The sequence below is a fragment of the Suricata suricatta genome, chromosome 13, assembly GCF_006229205.1.
Source record: "Suricata suricatta isolate VVHF042 chromosome 13, meerkat_22Aug2017_6uvM2_HiC, whole genome shotgun sequence".
Lineage (NCBI taxonomy): Eukaryota > Metazoa > Chordata > Mammalia > Carnivora > Herpestidae > Suricata > Suricata suricatta.
Genome location: NC_043712.1, coordinates 26,029,100 through 26,046,270, shown reverse-complemented (window position 1 = coordinate 26,046,270; position 17,171 = coordinate 26,029,100). Strand labels below are relative to the sequence as shown.

The 17,171-nt window shown below is 39.3% G+C and overlaps 1 protein-coding gene across 4 annotated transcripts in view; it reads left to right on the top strand.

The window, feature by feature from the left end:
* The window catches only part of FKTN (fukutin), a 94,973-nt gene that overhangs the window by 56,290 nt on the left and 21,512 nt on the right, over nucleotides 1-17,171 (top strand). For 3 of the 4 annotated variants that reach the window (XM_029921107.1, XM_029921106.1, XM_029921109.1), the window contains one exon: nucleotides 8,579-9,765. In XM_029921107.1, the coding sequence (XP_029776967.1) occupies nucleotides 8,579-8,792 (214 nt within the window). In that variant the 3' untranslated portion in view covers nucleotides 8,793-9,765. Of the gene's footprint in view, nucleotides 1-8,578; nucleotides 9,766-17,171 lie in introns of those variants that run through there. The other variant, XM_029921108.1, reaches the window with a different exon arrangement.

Genomic DNA, 17,171 nt, shown 5'->3' with positions numbered 1-17,171 from the left:
AAGATATGGAAACAATCCAAGTGTGTCCATCAATAAGCAAATGCATAAGGAAGATGTAATGTGTACACACACTGGGATATTACACAGCCATAAAAGGATGAGAATATGCCATTTGAGATGGACCTAGAGAGTATTCTACTAAGTGAAATAAGTCAGACTAAGAAAGACAAATGCCATATGATTTCATGCATAAATGGAACCTAAAACAAACGAAACCAAATGAATGAAGAAGCAGAAAGCAGAATCCAACCTATAAATGACAGGGAACAAACTAATGGTTGCCAGAGAGGAAGGGGTAGGGAGTTGGGTAAAATGGGTGAAGGACAATGGGAGATAAAAATATATTCATCTCCAGTTAAGGAATGAATAAGTCATGGGAATAAAGGCACAGTGTAAAGAATATAGTCAATGATAATGTAATAGCAGAGTATGGTGACAAATGGCAACTACCCCTGGGAGGAACATGGCAGGATGTGTAAACTTGTCAGATCACTATGGTGTACACCTGAAACTTACGTAACATAGTGTGTCGGCTATCCTCAAATATTAAAAATAATAAATAAATAAATAAAATAAAAGACCTAGCTGAACTAAAACAGAATGGAGTAAATGATGTAAAAACAGTATTTAAACAAAATTCCCAAATTAAAGGCAAATGAGTGGGATAAATAATAAATGTATGTCTAGATAATTCTTAAGGAAACTGATGTCAAAAACAAAAAATTTGGCAAGCTTCCAGACAAACTAGATTGCTCACAAAGGACAAACAAATATATCTGCAACAATAGAGGCCAAAAGATAATGGAGGTTCTAGCATCTTTTAAAAGCTGAGGAGAAATAACTAAGAAAGTTATGTGTAGTTAAAACTAACTTTCAAGAGGGAGCTCAAAATAAAGACATTTACGCATAGAAAATGACTAAGAAACTTTATGTCAGAGACCCATGCTTAAAGGCCTATTAAAGGACCAAAAAGGAAGACATAATATATATGAAATAATGCTGAACACAGAAATGGGTAAAATATATCAGTAAATTTGTGAGCCATTGCCTATAAAGAATAAAATGACAGTGTGTTAAAAAGAGAAAAGTCAAAAAGGAAAACTCTTGGGGTCCCCGGGTGGCATACTCGGTTGAGCAACCGACTCTTGATTTCAGCTTAAGTCATGATCTCATGAGTTTGTGGGATCAAGCCCTGCTTTGAGCTCAGCACTGGCAGCATGGAGCCTACTTGGGATTCTCTCTCCCTCTCTCTCTGCCCCTCCCCTGCTTGTGCTTTCTCGCTCTCTCTCTGTCTCAAAAATAAATAAACAAACATTTTTAAGAAGAGGAAAACTCTTGATGATAATAAGTTGAGGATGGAGTGCCTGAGTGGCTCAGTGGGTTAAGTGTCTGGCTTTGGCTCAGGTCATGATCTCACGGGGTTCAAGCCCCACGTCGGGCTCTGTGCTGACAGCTAGCTCAGAGCCTGGACCTTGTTTCAGATTCTGTGTCTCCCTCTCTCTCTGACCCTCCCCTGCTCATGCTCGCTCGCTCTCTCTCTCTCTCTCTCTCAAAAATAAATAAAAAACATTTAAGAAGAAGTTGAGGAGGAGGTGATTTGTTGGAGTTCAGGGAATAAAGTATATTTAAGTTCTGTGTGTAGGAAAAGGGTAGATTTTCTGCACACAATGTTTTTATTAGAAAATCTTATAGTGACGTATATATGTTAAAAATAAACAGTAAGTATTACAAACAGTATCTACTAATAGATAGAAATAGTATTTAAAACTTCCAAGTAGGGGCTCCTGGCTGGCTCAGTCAGTAGAGAATGCAACTCTCTATCTTGGGATTGTAAATTCAATCTCCACATTGAGTGTAGAGATTACTTTAAAAAAAAAAAAACTTTCAAATAAGCACAAAAAGAGAGAATTTATAAACCTTTATCAATTAAAGGAATTAGGAAACATGAGTCAAAAGAAAAGGTGGGCAAGCTGAGAACATGTAAAGATAATCTTAACAACAGCATTGTAATAGCACTTACCATGTATGTGCTAGTTACTGTTTTGCCTAAGTGAGTACATTTATTCAGTCATTCTATGCTGACATCTCTGTAAGGTACTCTCATTTTAATGTTTATTTATTTTTAAGAGAGAAAGAGTTCGTGCATGGTAGAGACAGAGAGAGAGACACACACACAGAATCTGAAGCAGGCTTTAGGCTCTGATCTGTCAGCACAGAGCCTGACATGGGGCTCGAACTCATGGAGCGCAAGATCATGACCTGAGATGAAGTCGGATGCTTAACCGACTGAGCCACCCAGGTGCCCCATTACTATTTTATAAATGAGTGAGTTAGGGCACAAAGAGATTGAGTGAGGTATTGCAATTAATAAGAGGCAGCGCCAGGATTTGAGCCCGGGCAGCTTGGCTCTAGAATTCAAAATATGTCTAAATATATAATTAATAACAGGAAATAATAACAGGTTGAGCTAATCCATATAAATATTAAAATGTGATAGAAAACACAAAACATACCTATCCAGTGCTTGGTAAGAGGCACACCTAAAGCAAAATCACACAGAAAGGTTGAAAAAATTATAGAGGTAGAAAAAGATCTGCCCCAATACTATTATTGCTACTAACTTAAAAGGTCCATGACATAATTTTACAGAGAAATAGTCCACCAAGAAGTATTATAGGACTTTAATAATGTGGTCTTTAAGTATATAAATCAAAAGCTGATGAAATTCTAATAAACATTGACATATCTACAGTTATGGTGGAAGATTCTGAAATACCTTTATTTTAAAAACTGCTAATTCAAGCAAAGAAGGAATTAGTAAAACTATTGAAAATATGAACAAAATCAAGCTTGACATATTGAATATATATGTAAACGTCTTTACCCAACAAATGCTGGATATACTTCTTCTCGACTATAAATGGAACATTTACAAAAGTTGGCCATGTACTATATTATAAAGGCAATCTTAATACATGTCACATCATTAATAAAAATCTGTGTGTGTGTGTGTGTGTGAGAGAGAGAGAGATTCTCTATGTTAACAGATTAAAGGGAGAAAACATACACGATTATTTCAATAGGTGGCATTGTTTGACCACAATGAAATTGAATTATAAATAAACAATTAAAGACCTCTTTAAAATATATGGAAACTTTAAAATGCCGTCATTAACAGCTAGTGAGTTAAAAATGGAAATAATAGCAGTAATTATAAAATTTTTAGGACTCAAAGATAATGTACCACATATCAAAACTTGTAGGGTTTAGTTAAAAGGATAGCAGTAAACCTGTAGCCTTAAAAACATTTAAGTATTAAAATAGAGTTTAAAAAAACAAATTAAGGGGTACCTGCTTGGTTCAGTTGATTAAGGGTCCGGCTTCAGCTCAGGTCATTTCACGGCTCATGGGTTCAAGCCCTGCATCAGGCTCTGTGCTTACATCTCATAGCCTGGTTCTATGTCTCCCTCCCTCTCTGCTGCTCCCCTGGTCACATTCTGTCTCTTTCTCAAATATAAATAAACATTAAAAAATTATTAAAAAAACAAATTAAGCATTTAATTGAAGAAAGCAAAAGAATAATGCAGTCAGCCTAAGTAAAGTGAAGGAAGGAAACCAAGAGAAAAAAATTAATGAAATAAGAAACAGTATCAAAGGTCAACAAATCTAAATGCTGGTTCTTAAAAAAAATAAAAATAAAAACTAGTAAATAGGCATCTAACAAGATTGATCAAGAAAAGAAAATAAGGAGCGCCTGGGTGGCTCAGTCTCTTAAGCGTCTGATCTCATTCAGCACAGGTCATAATATCACGATTCATGGTTTTGAACCTGGCTGTCAGGCTTTGTGCTGTTAGCTCAGAGGCTGGAGCCTGCTTCGGATTCTGTGTCTCCCTCTCTCTGCCCCTCCCGTGCTCGCGCTCTGTCTATCTATCTCTCTAAAAAAATATATAAACATTTAAAAAATTAAGTGAAAAAAGCAGTCAAATTAAAGAGAATATTGACTACTGAAACCCAAGAGCTTTAGAGTTTATGCTCTTAACTGTGTTACACTGACTTCGAAAGGAAAATGCTAGGGACATTAAATCATTAAATTTGATAATTAGGTGTAATATAAAAATGATAAAATCTTCTGGGCAAAAGTAAATGTCAAAACTCAAGAAGATCTAGGAAACATACTCAAGAAAAAAATTGAATTAATAATCAGAAATTCTCCTTTCCCCCTCTTGTCCCTACTGAAAGGCCAAGAAAGTTTACAGGAAAGTTTTACCATACCTTCATAAAGTAGATTATTCCCTATATTGTGTCTCCTTTGTCAGAAAATAAAAAAAAAACTATGAAAAATATGTTTTAAGCAACTCATTTATATGAGACTGATAGGAAAACTGGACTTGGACAGTGCCAACAAAATTTTTAAAAGGAAATTACAATATTGTCAAAGTGATGAAAATATCTTAAATGAAATGCAAATTGAATTTTATAGTATATGTATATTCGTATAATTCTCAACACTAAGGTATTAAAAGATTAAAGAAAAAAACCTTTGACGATTGTTTCAAAAGATATGACATTAAAAACTTTTGGTAAATCTCATAATTAACCAGGAGGAAGGTGAAAGACCTTTAAGCAAGTTTGAAATAAAAGAGATCTGGAATTTCCTTAACCAGGTAAATGGAATATACCAAAAACCTAGCATGAGCAATCATTATTCATAATAAACTTTTTAGAAGCTTTTCCATTAAAATTAGAAACAAACAAAAAAAACCTGTGTACTATCCCTGCTTCTATTAAGCAGAATGCTAGAGGGCTTAGACTTTGGAATAACACAAGAAAAAGAAATTAAGAATTAAAAGAGACCAAACTGATACGAGAATAAACCATTTGTGTTGTTTTACAGGAAATTCTTGTTTAAGACCATGGCTCTGCTGTTTTAACTTCAGAGTTTAAATGCAAGTTATGTTTAAAAAGTTCAGATTCAGTTACAGTTGATGGTATCTCTATCTCACGTAGCCTAGCTACATAGTAATAATAAAAGCAATGTTTTTCATTTAGCAATAATGTTTATAAGTTATACAATTAAACTGGCGAGATTACTTTATCCTACCACCAGTAAGTGGTTTCACAGATTGTAAGGATGTCTGTGAGGGGGGAAAAAATGAAAACAGTCTACTCCAACTAACTCTTTTTTTTTTTTTAACTCCTAACTAACTCTTAATTCTAATTACTACTTTATGCAAAGGTAAGATGAACGTGGTATGAAGTAGAAACGTGAATGGAAGGATTTTTGTGTATATGAAAAGATCCCTTGAACTTACTAGGGTTGCCTTAGTCTGAATTGAAATCTGTTCCCATTTTAGATCCTATTCAGAGCTTTCAAGTGCAAACTGCGTAGCCAAACAGAATCTTGGCTTTCAAAGCTAAGGTAATGTCGCAGACCCATGGTGGAGTGTAGTCTTAGTGTTTACCAGTAACCTGGACAGAGCACATGGCATGTGGTCTTCTCTGTCACCCACCCCCTCTCCTCCTCACCACCATCCCATTTCACAATCTGTTTTCACATTTTATGGTTTGTTTATCTTTCCTCTTCTCCTAGGAAGCTGGAATTTTCTTTTTGCTGATTGAATTGAAAATTATTTAAGTTGAAAAGAAAACCACAAAGATTTAGGGAGATTTCCATTCAGGAACAAAAACGAACATTTGAGTTAAAGTGTTGAGTTACTTTTAACATTGTTTATGTAGTTTTAGTGTTTTGGTGTAGTTCTTTGAACATTTCACTGTTTAAAATATTGCTTTTGTAAAATTTGTAGTCTTCACATCCATGTACAAGAACTTAAATCCTGTATATGATTTTTCTTACTTTCACTTCTTTGATAGACTGTAGAGGCTAATATTTAACAGAGGAGATTCCTGGGCTATGTTACCAGATAGACTGTAATTTCTGCCTCATTTCAACTTCAGTGTGTCAACTTGATAGGAGGAGACAGGTGGACATTCTTCTGACCAGCATCTGATAGGGGAGGGTAGAGGCCAGTGATGGATGGCTGTGTCTGATGGCAAAATAAGCAATTCCATGAATATGAGTGTGCAGAACAGAATTGGGACCAGCAGATGGTACAGCTATGCTGTATCTTATTTCTTCTTCAGCTCTGAGATTTTGTGTGACCGTCTTTTCACAGAAGCCAGCTGGGATTGTCTATTAACTGCCAGCACCCATTGGTTTGGGTAGAAGGGACTTGTTGCTTTCTTTAGAATTTGTTCAGCCTCTCATTTTCATGTATGGCTTTATGTTCATCTGGTGGTAAAACATGAGTTTTAACAGCAGAATGCGTGAGAACTGACCTTTCCTTGGAGAACATCCCAGCTAGATCCCATTTCCACAATATGATTATGCTTTGACATCTGGCTTTCTTCCTGTTCCTTTTTTCTTTAATCCTCTGATATTTTACATTTCTGTGATCTCTGCAATTGCCACTTCAGATCTCATTACCGAAAGTTCTTTTCATGTTGTGAAGAGAAGAAACATTGCTCAGAAAACACCAACACGGAATATAAGGCTGTACTATGAACTTAAATCTAATGAACCTACTCATGTTAGCTTTCCTTTGTAATGAATTTAATTCACTGATCCAGAGTACCTTTAAGAAACATGTTTTGGTTTGACTTCTCAAACTTACCTGCTAGTTCTGCTATAGATAAAGATTCATTATAACTAACATTGCCTGGGCTGGTGTCAAGATGTTCTTTAGTGTTTGAGATGAAAGGAAGTCAGAACTACAGGTAGGTTCGCATGAGGGACAGAAGCATGGGATGCATCTTGGAGTCATGCTTGCTGTGTATCCTCAGGAGGTCCAGGCTCTGAGAGAGAAGATTCACCTCACACATGTGCTGCTGATTTTAATGTTCTGTAGTTGGCTTCTTTCAGTAGCAGTGTGAATTGGATGGGGATTTAATGATGTGTGAACTATTAAAAACTAAGAAAGTAAGTTTGTGGCTGAGAAAAAGATATTAAAATAGGAGGGGGGGGCAAGTGGTAAAAAAAAAAAAAAGGCAGGGCATGAAGAACGTGGTCCGCATAGCTGTCTTTAAGAGAGATATTGTTGAAGTGTAGGACAGTCGAGCATTAGACCCCCATTCCTGCGTTTGAGGAGGGGGCGGGGGCGTGAAGCTTTACTCAGAAAGTCATCGCAAGTGCATCCCTGCCTTGTTCACATACTGTGGTGTGAAAAGTTCGCTACAGTTTTAGTTAGGAAAGGAGTTTGGAAAATACCCTCGCTGACCCTGGGAGTGTCTTCTTTAGCAGCCTTAGCTGAGTAGGTTACCAAAAGCCATCTGGGACCACAGTGAAACCCAAGACTCTGGAATTAATATGACCTGTCACAAAGGCACAAGCATTTCGTTTCCTTTTTCACTGCTGTATGTGCCTCCCCTCCCTGTATGAAAAATTGCAAGTATTGGGGCACTTGGGTGGCTCAGTCGGTTACGTGTGCAACTCTTGATTTCACGGTCATGATCTCACAGTTTGTGGGGTGGAGCCTCTTGTCAGGCTCTGCTCTGACGGTGTGGAGCCTGCTTGGGATTCTCTCTCTCTCTCTCTCTCTCTCTCTCTCTCTCTGCCCCTTCCCTACTCATACACACACTCTTTCTCTCAAAATAAATAAACTCTTAAAAAAGATGAAGAATTGCTAGTATTAGAAATGTAGTAAAAAAAAAAAAGAATAGTTAACTACCTAGAATTTAAATAAAAATTGGTGGGGGAGAATATGTATATTTATGGATTTATTTACCTGAGAGGTTTAAGGAATGGCCATAGGTAACTCCAAGTCCTTCCCTGGGGTTTTCTGAGCTGTTATTTTCTACAAGCTGTTACTTCTTGGCAGCTTTTCGCTTTGACTTCATCCTCAGACAGGCTTTTTCTGCTAATAGATAACAGAGATGCTCAGCTTCCGTCCCACCAGCTTAGAAATCTCAGCAAAAGAAGAATGTCTCTTTCCTCCAGTAGTTCCAGCAGAAGTCCCAGAGCTGACTCTCCTGTGCCTCGTTTGTGTATATTCCCATCCCTGATCCAGTCACTATAATGAACTTGTTAGGCCTGGGTCTTTTTATCTTAGGGGCCTGGGGGTGAGGTTAGCCCCTCCTAAACCAGAGAGAACAAGGAGAGGCAAATGGAAGTGCTGTCAACATTAGAAGAGGAGGGTGGACGCCTGGGTGGCTCCATCGGTTAGGGGTCTGACTCTTGATATCAGTTCAGGGCATGATCTCATGATTCCATTCATGAGTTGCAGCCCCTCATTGGGCTCTGTGCCAACTGTGTGGAGACTGCTTGGGTTCTCTCTCTCTCTGCCCCTCCCCTGCTCTCCCTTTCTTTCTCTCTCTAAATAAATAAAGTTTATAAAAAAAAAAATAGAAGAGGAAGGGGATGCTGGAGGGCCAGAAACAACAAAATATCAACCATATCTGTCCCCAAAGCGATTTAGTGGGAGAGGACTTTCCTTCAGCCCAAAGCACACGAGCAGCTGGGTTCCTGAGATAAACTTTCACTCTTGAGCCTAACCCCCCTCTACCTTGCCTCTGTTTGCCGCAGGTACCTATTTCCCAAGTTTACACTGTGCTGGACTGAGTTTGTGGACATGAAGATTCATGTGCCCTGTGAAACCATTGACTACATCGAAGCCAACTATGGTAAGACCTGGAAGATTCCTGTGAAGACCTGGGACTGGAAGCGCTCTCCCCCCAACGTACGGCCCAATGGAGTCTGGCCTATTTCTGAGTGGGATGAGGTTATCCAGCTATACTGAGACAGGAACTCAAAATGGTAGAATTCCCCGTCTGCAACAAAGGTGGGTAGCTGTTTAAGAAGATACATCTCTTCGTCAAACGTTATGAAGGAGCCAAAGATATATGTGAAGTTTGAAGACGCAGAGAGTTTGAGCCTCTCAGCCATTTGATTTAATCCTCTCATTTTACATTTATTAAGGAGCCCCCATGGGCCAGGTGCAGTGCTAGGTTACAGTAGAGGAGCAGAGGTGAGTGACACATGCCTGCTCTCTTTCCTTTCCTGTTGGTAAAACACCTCGATTTTCTGTGGAGGGAAACACCCTCACCTTTTGAAGGGCTCATACAGAATACAATGTTCTTTCAAAATGTTAGGTAACGTCTGGACTGGAGCCCAGGTTTATGGGGTGAAGCTGAGGAGGGATCTACTAGCAGAAAAGAATACCCCGTTCCTGTTACCAGCAGTTAAGCTTGTAGGTTGTGCTGCTTTTAAGGTTGTAGAGTCCAAGTTAATATTTAAGTGATCGGACTTTAAGTGACATCAAGAAAAGATGCTAACAGATTCATTTGACAAGCAACCTGATATGGAATTCATCCAGAGCACAGGGCATCATTTTATAAGAGAACAAGAGCTTCTTTCTAACTTTGTCAAAGGTATGCAAATTTCCATACATTTTCTATTTTTATATTTGAAGTGAAAAGAAAGCTTATGCTTGTGTGAAGCTTAAATTTCCAGCCATTGCGAGAGTATTTTCACTGACCTCTATAGCACTTGTTAACAAATCATTCAAGGGAGATCATGCTACTAGACAGGATTTTGAAAGGGTTGTGATTTCATGAAACTTAACTTTCCGTAATTCATTCCCAACCATCTGTTAAGTAAAAATATGAGCTATTCATGGACTTTAATATTTTCTGAATTTATAATCCTGTATTCCCCATTTTAATGTTCACACTAAAATATTAATAGAAATACCTCTAATTTTTCTAATTGTACTCTTCAGTGTACTCATTGATCCGATATAGCTCCATATTTTTCATTTATGGCCTATAAACCAATTGAAATGGTATGTAAACCTACCTGTCCCCTCTTCTCTTCCAGTCCTATCTCACATCTCCAAAATGAAGATAAATGGCAAACCTGACACATGCTTTCTCCCCCATGCCTCCCCCACATCGTAATGTTATAAAGTTTATGTCCATTATAGTTCTATCTAAAAGTTCTATCTGTTGCTTATCGATGAGACAAGAACTCGGACTTCCCTGCTTTATCAAGTACCACCCATTCTGAGACCCTTCAGTTTCCTCTTCCCTCCTCAAGACCTGTTTCTGAGTGGGCTAGGATGGCTCTGTCTCGATCATCTCTTCATGGGTCACTTGAATTATATATTCCAAGTGAGAGGGAAAGCAGTACAATCAGCACTGCTCGCTTTTTCTTTGTCCAGGAAAGGAAGCTGAGTCTTACATTTTTTTTTAAGTTTTTTATTTATTTTTGAGAGACAGAGAGAGATAGTGCAAACAGGAGAGGGTCAGAGAGAGAGGGAAACACAGAATCTGAAACAGGGTCCAGGCTCTGAGCTAGCTGTCAGCACAGAGCCTGACGTGGGGCTTGAACCCACGAGCCGTGAGATCATGACCTGAGCCGAAGCCGGATTCTTAACCGACTGAGTCACCCAGGCGCCCTGAGTCTTAAGTTTTGTTTAGCCGCTTAGGACAACTTTCTGGACAATATCACAGATTTTACTCTAAAACCAGAGAATAATAGGAGTGTCAGAAATGGAAACCAGAAGGTCTCAGGTTATGGGCTTGACTGAGTTTTCCTAAAACAAAGTTGGGAAAAATGACCAACAACTACTCCACTTTATACTTTCAAAACACCAAAATGGTATTTTTAAAAAAATTAATGGTAACCACTGACCTTCCTCTCTTAGGATGAGCTTTCAGTGCATCATCATTGGGTCTTTTCATAATTAACATAATTAGGTTTTCAGAGACACATACAGATTACCAGTAAACTTGTCCCCAGATGACAGGCCATTATAATCAGCTTCCCCTTTGCTGAAAAACCAGGTGAAGACCATTTGCTTGTGCTTAGCATCTAGAAGTGCATACAAAAGTGCATATACATTTCTGCCCATTTCAAATTGGGACTTCCACTGTTTGCCAAGGGGTCTTACCCACTCCTGTTTAGGTTATTTTTCTTTTATCTGCCCCAAGGTCTTGAAGTATCCAAAATCTAAGATGGCGTGGCCTCATTGACAGAGGTTTTATATCCTTCGCTCCATAGACCACTGGCAGCTGAAATACCTTTCTTGACTATCTGCTGGTTTCAGAGGCTTCAGCTCTTGGGTCCTACCCCAGGTTGAGGGGACGAAGGCTTTCCCTCATACTCTGAATGCCAGGCTTGCTTCTGATACAGGGTCAGCCATACTTCATCCTGTGCTTCCTGGCAGCTTTTAACTGTGCTGAGTGTCCAGAGACCTTGGTTTGAGTGAATCCACGATCACACCCCATCAGATCACTTTTTTTCCTCACCTGGGTGTTCCAACAATAGTATTCCTAATATAGGCCACTTTGAGCTCTACTTGGGCATACCAGGAGAAAACCTCTTATAGTAACTTGGAAGTTAGGCATCCATGGATGTCTCCAGAGAGATCCTGAGAGGCAAGATTGATAACCTCCCACTTGACAACAGGTGGCTGCTCTTCCTTCACAAGGCAGGGAGCACTTGACCTTTTTCCCTCTGCTGCAGGTACTGACATCTGGCCCCTGGAATAAAGCTGCAGTTCTCAAAATCAGGCATCCCTCAGAAGCTGGGCAGTGGGACAGCCAGTTTGATTTCCTAGCTAGAAACCCTGAAATATGACCGCTAGATGGCAGAATGTCTACCACCGTCCTCCCCCAAACAAGTTAACTCTCAAGAGAAAATCATCTTGCTCTTGAGTCTTAAAAACTAGAGGGTCACATTCTTTCTATCCTTATTTTATAGCTAAATCAATAAGCTATGGGAGTGACTTGAGAAACAATGGAGGCTAAACCCAGGAGTGCCATGACTTTGGGCCCCGTCCCTGTCTCACTGCATCACGGGACAGCATTTTCACTCTGCTGAGATGTTTGGCAGGGAAGTCATCCCATGCCTAGGGACTCAGTTTCAGGGTGTTTCTGCCATTCCTCACTTCATATCTTTCTGCTCAGATTGAGAGCCTCAAGTGACAAAGAGATCAAGAAGGAGTGTTTCTTTCTTGTCTAAAATACTTAGGCTGTCTTTATACCTTTATCTGCAAAATGCCGTATCTCCAAAAGGTGAAATAGTTCATGTTTGGAGACATCAGCCTTTGGTCATGATACTCTTAACATCCAGGAGTTCCTGATTCTCTTAAGCTCAACATGCGTCCCATGGCTGGGAAACCATTAACACCAATCTGCTAAGCACCCGTTACCTAAGAGTCCTTCCTCCTTCCCTTATTGCTACCCTCTTATGGATACAAGTAGTTGAGAATAGACTGTGCTCATTCCTTTCCTTCTTTGTGACCCCAAACCATTGTATCCAGTCTTAGCATGGCTACAAAGCTTTACATGGCACATGGGATGCAGGATGTTATAAAGAAAAGTGGAGGTTTGTAGATTCAGGACCAGAGCTGCATCTGGGATACACATTTGGAAGGAATTTCCACACTCCAGGCAAACATGTCACTCAGTATCACACGCCTAAGTTGTGAAACTCCCCCAAGTTTCACCTCCTGGAAAATGAACAGTTCTTTCATCCTCAATATTATAAGTCCCCATGGGAAATGTTCCCTCAAAGACTAGTCAGAGAAAGTGCTGCATTCCCAATTCCTGATACTTAATTATCATGGGAAAACTTCATTTCCCGACCAGACAAAAGGGTATCTTTGAAGAAATGTCCCAGCAGGGATTTCTCTTTCCTCCTCCTCTTCCTCTGTCATTAAGACCTGGGCTAGGTGACCTCTAACAATGCACTTAGGGGAGTCAGCATGTTGGTATAAAAAGACCACAAACTTCTGAATTAGGCCTGAGTTTAAATCCCAGCTTCATCCTGTGGGATTTCTGGCAGAGAACCTCTCAGCCTCAATTTCCACAGAATGAATTCTTAGGTTTTTCACTTAGGATAAAATGAAATAAAGTGCTTAGCACTGCGTCTGGGAATACTCCAGAAATGTTCTATTTCCTACTTCCAAATACCTTTTCTAATTATTCTTCAAATGGGATTAAAGTAACAATGGCTCAGAACACAATGCTTACTCAGGAGGTCAGGTGACTGAATTTGCTTAGGAAAAAAAATGGTTTCATTGTATTAAGGCATTAAAGGACCAATTAAATGGTTCATGAATTCAGAGACATTACCTAGTTGTCTCCTTCTTTAAATAGAATGTGTCTTTTCATTTTATTGGTCAAGCTGTTTCTCTTCAAGTCTCCTTATATGATCCCTTGTGTTACCTAGTTCCTTGATCCCAAGCAGTTCACTGTCTCTACCTCCCTAGATTTGGTACTTGCTCTGCCCCGAGGTTCTTCTTTAGTATTCTAGTATTTTCTAGAGGTAAACCCTCATCTCCTTGTTAGTAAATCTCTAGCCAGCCAAAATCAGATGCAAGTCATAATTTTCAGAGGGAAAGAATTTGGAATATTTAGTTTTATTTTAACTGTCAGTGCTGATGAATGCCTATATCAGTGTTTCAATAAAGGGGAGATGAAAAATACTCATGCCCACCTTCTTCCATCAAATTTGTGTTTCCGTCCCAGGCAAGAATCAACAGGGTATGTGATGTTTCTTTAAGTTTCTCCACACAGATTAAAATCTGATGATAGTTTATAAATCAAACGGGCCAATTCAATAGTGATACCTCTTCGCAGGTCCAGTACTGAAGTAGGCAAGTCTGCATTTTCCTAATGAGAAATCTCTGCTTCTGTATTCTCAGAACTTCTAGGTTAGAATGCCCTCCTTGGCCTCTTCCAACCCAACCTAACCCAATGTAGAGAGTATGTAGGAACCCATTAGCCAAGCAAGCTGCTATAAACTTATGAGCAGCTCTCACAGTGGAGTTGAAAGGGAATATGAGGAGAATTAGAAGTACTGTATTTTATTATATAAAACAACGTACTATTCTCCTTATAAAGAATTATAAGATTTTGTCATCTTTTGAGGACTCATTGAGAGCATGGGGAATAGTTCGTGTGTTTGTTAAATGAAAATCATATGTAGCTATTTGTGTGTTCCTTCCATTTTATAACCAGAGAAACATGATTGTGAATTTTTTAAACAAAGTGATATATCAAACATGGGTAAATTTCAGTGTATGCTTACCAGTTTACTATTTGGTTTTATCTTCAGGTACAGGTAGTTTGTGGTACTATTGAAAATACCTTTAATATTATTATTTTGATCAGAATTTGTAATATATAATCAGTTTGGGATGATGAATAAAATCTTTTTAATCACATGAGATATTTGTGTTTATTCTTGAAGTTTGCAGTAGATATTATTACAGCCACTAACATTCATAAGCAATCTGGCAAAATAGTCCATCTTGCCACGAGGACAGTATTTCTAACATTAAGGTAAAATGAAGTCATGTGGATGGGCTCTAATCGAGTCTGACCTAATCGGGTTCCGTAAGAAGAGATTAGAATACAGACAGGCACAGAGGGAAGACTATGTGAAGATTAGGGAGAAGATGGCTATCTACCTACAAGTCAAGGAGAGAGGCCTGCAGAAGAAACCAACCCTACCAACACCTTGATCTTGGACTTCTAGCCGACAGAACTGTGAGAAAATAAATGTCTATTTTAAGGCACCCACTCCTCATTAGGCAACCTTTGATTAATGCAGTAATCAAGACAGTGTGGTATTGGTAAGGAGACACATAGGTCACTCGAGCAGAATAAAGAACCCAGAAGCTGATACACAAATATGCTCAACAGGATTGTTGATCAAAGAGCAAAAACAATTCAGGGGAGGCAAGGATAGCCTTCTCAACAATAACAAAAATAACCTCAACAAGAAATTCATACTTTATACAAAAATGAAATCAAAGTTATAGCGTACTTAAATATAAAACTGTGAAACTTTTAGGGGAAAAAAATAAAATCTTCATGATCTAGGATGAGGCAGAGTTCTTTCTTAAGACTCGATACAAAAAGCACAATTCATAAAAGGAATTATTAATAAGTTGGACTTCATCAAAATTCAAAATTGCTGCTCTGCAAAAGCCTTCCAAAAGAGGATGCTAAGTCAAGCTACAGACTAGGAGAAAACACTCGCAAACTACATGTCTGACAAAAGACTAGCATATAGATTATATGAAGAACCTGAAGCCTCAACAGTTTAGAAAAATCCAACTCGAAAATGAGCAAAAGACATGAACAGACATTTAAATGGAAAAGAGCTACAGATGACAAGTACCCTAAAAAGATGTTCAACATCATTAACCAAGCAGTCAAAACCAGTAGCCAAAGCAATCCAGAGAAAGAAGAGCAAAGCTGGAGACATTACATTTGCTGATTTTGCACTATATTATAGTGCTATACTAATCAATGCAGTACAGTACTAGCATAAAAACAGACACACAGACCAATGGAACATAATTGAAAGCCTAGAAATAAACCCATGCATATATAGTCAATTAATATTTGATGAAGGAGCCAAAAATACTGAACAGAGGATATACAGTCTCTTAAATAAATGGGGCTGGGTGGTGTCTGACATAGGCTCAGGTCATGATCTTGCAGTCTGTGAGTTCGAGCCCAGTGTTGGGCTCTGTGCTGACAGCTCAGAGCCTGGAGCCTGCTTTGGATTCTGTCTCCCTCTCTCTCTCTCTGTCCCTCCCCTGCCTGCACTCTGTTTCCCTCTCTCTCAAAAATAAATAAACATTAAAAGAATGTTTTTAATGAAAATAAATGGGGCTGGGAAATTTGGGTACTCATAATCAAAAGAATGAAACTCAACTTCTATCTTACACTGCTCACAAAAATTATGTCGAAATGGATTTACAATGAGGCCTGAAACCATATAACACCAAGAAGAAAATGGGAAAAAAGCTCCTTGACATTGCTCTTATCAATGATTTTTTTGATATGTCATGAAAAGCACCAAATGCAACAAAAATGAAAATAAACAAGTGGGACTACATCAAGGATAAAAGCCCCTGCACAGGAAAGGAAACAGTAATGAAAAATAACCTATAGATTGGGAATAAATATTTGCAAGCAACCAATCTGATAAGGGATTAATATGCAAAATATGTAAGGAACTCCTACCACTCAAAAGCCAAAAAACAAAACAAAACCCCATAATCCAGTTAAAAGTAGGCAAAGACTGAACATTTTCCAAAGTAAATATTCAAGTGGCCAGCAGGTACATTAAGAGGTGGTCAACATCACTAACCATCAGGAAAATGCAAATCAGACCCTCACACCTGTTAGAATGGCTGTTATCAAAATGACGAGAGCAAAAAAGTGCTAATGAGAACGTGCAGAAAAGGGAACACATAGGCACTGCTGGTGGGAATGTAAATTTGTGCAGCCACTAGGAAAAGAGTATGAAGCTTCCTCAGAATATTAAAAATAGAGCTACTATATGATCCAGCAATTCCACTTCTGCGTATTGATCTGAAGAAAATGAAATCATTAGGAGGAGCCAAGATGGCAGAGAGGAAGGGAGCTCTGTAAACTTCCTCTGCCCCATCTATTGAACTGAGAAGGACATTACTCTCATCTGCAAGAGCGGAAGGAGAAAATACAGACTCCAGAAAGAAGACAACCTCAAAGATGCCTGAGTGAGTGAGTGCAAACTGGGGAGATTAGAAAACGGGCCAGCCTGAGAAGGGCACGGGAGGTGGGAGCCCAGCCCAACACAGGGCGAGCGTGCAGAGCCCCTGAGAGACAAAGGGAAGAGAAAGAGAAACTAAACATGCTCATAGTACTGTCTCTGGGGAAGAGATAAAGAACATTTAACCGCTCAAAGAGAGAAACTGCTCCCTCCCCCAATGCGATTCAGATCCCGGCTGGGGGCAGGGAGTCTGCAGTGGTGTCTGTGAGGGCGTGGACTCCGTCTCCTGCTGCGCACCTCGCCTCAGGCATCTGCAGGGAAAATCCCAGCCTGAGCCAAGAGAAACTGATCCCTACCCCTATGCAATTGCTATCCTGGCTGGGGGCTATCCTGGCTGGGGGCTGGAAGTCTGTGGTCTGTGAGGGCATGCACCTCTCCTCAGCAGCAGCATAAATCCCTGCCAGTGCCTAGAGAAACTGCTCCCTCTCCCCAAGAAGCCAGCCACCAAAGCAAGTACATCTCATCTGTGGTAGCATAAAAGTGCATGGACTAGGACTTAGAACCAAGTGGGCCTGGAAAATACAACTTGGCTCAGCTGCGGCACAAAGAGATCAGA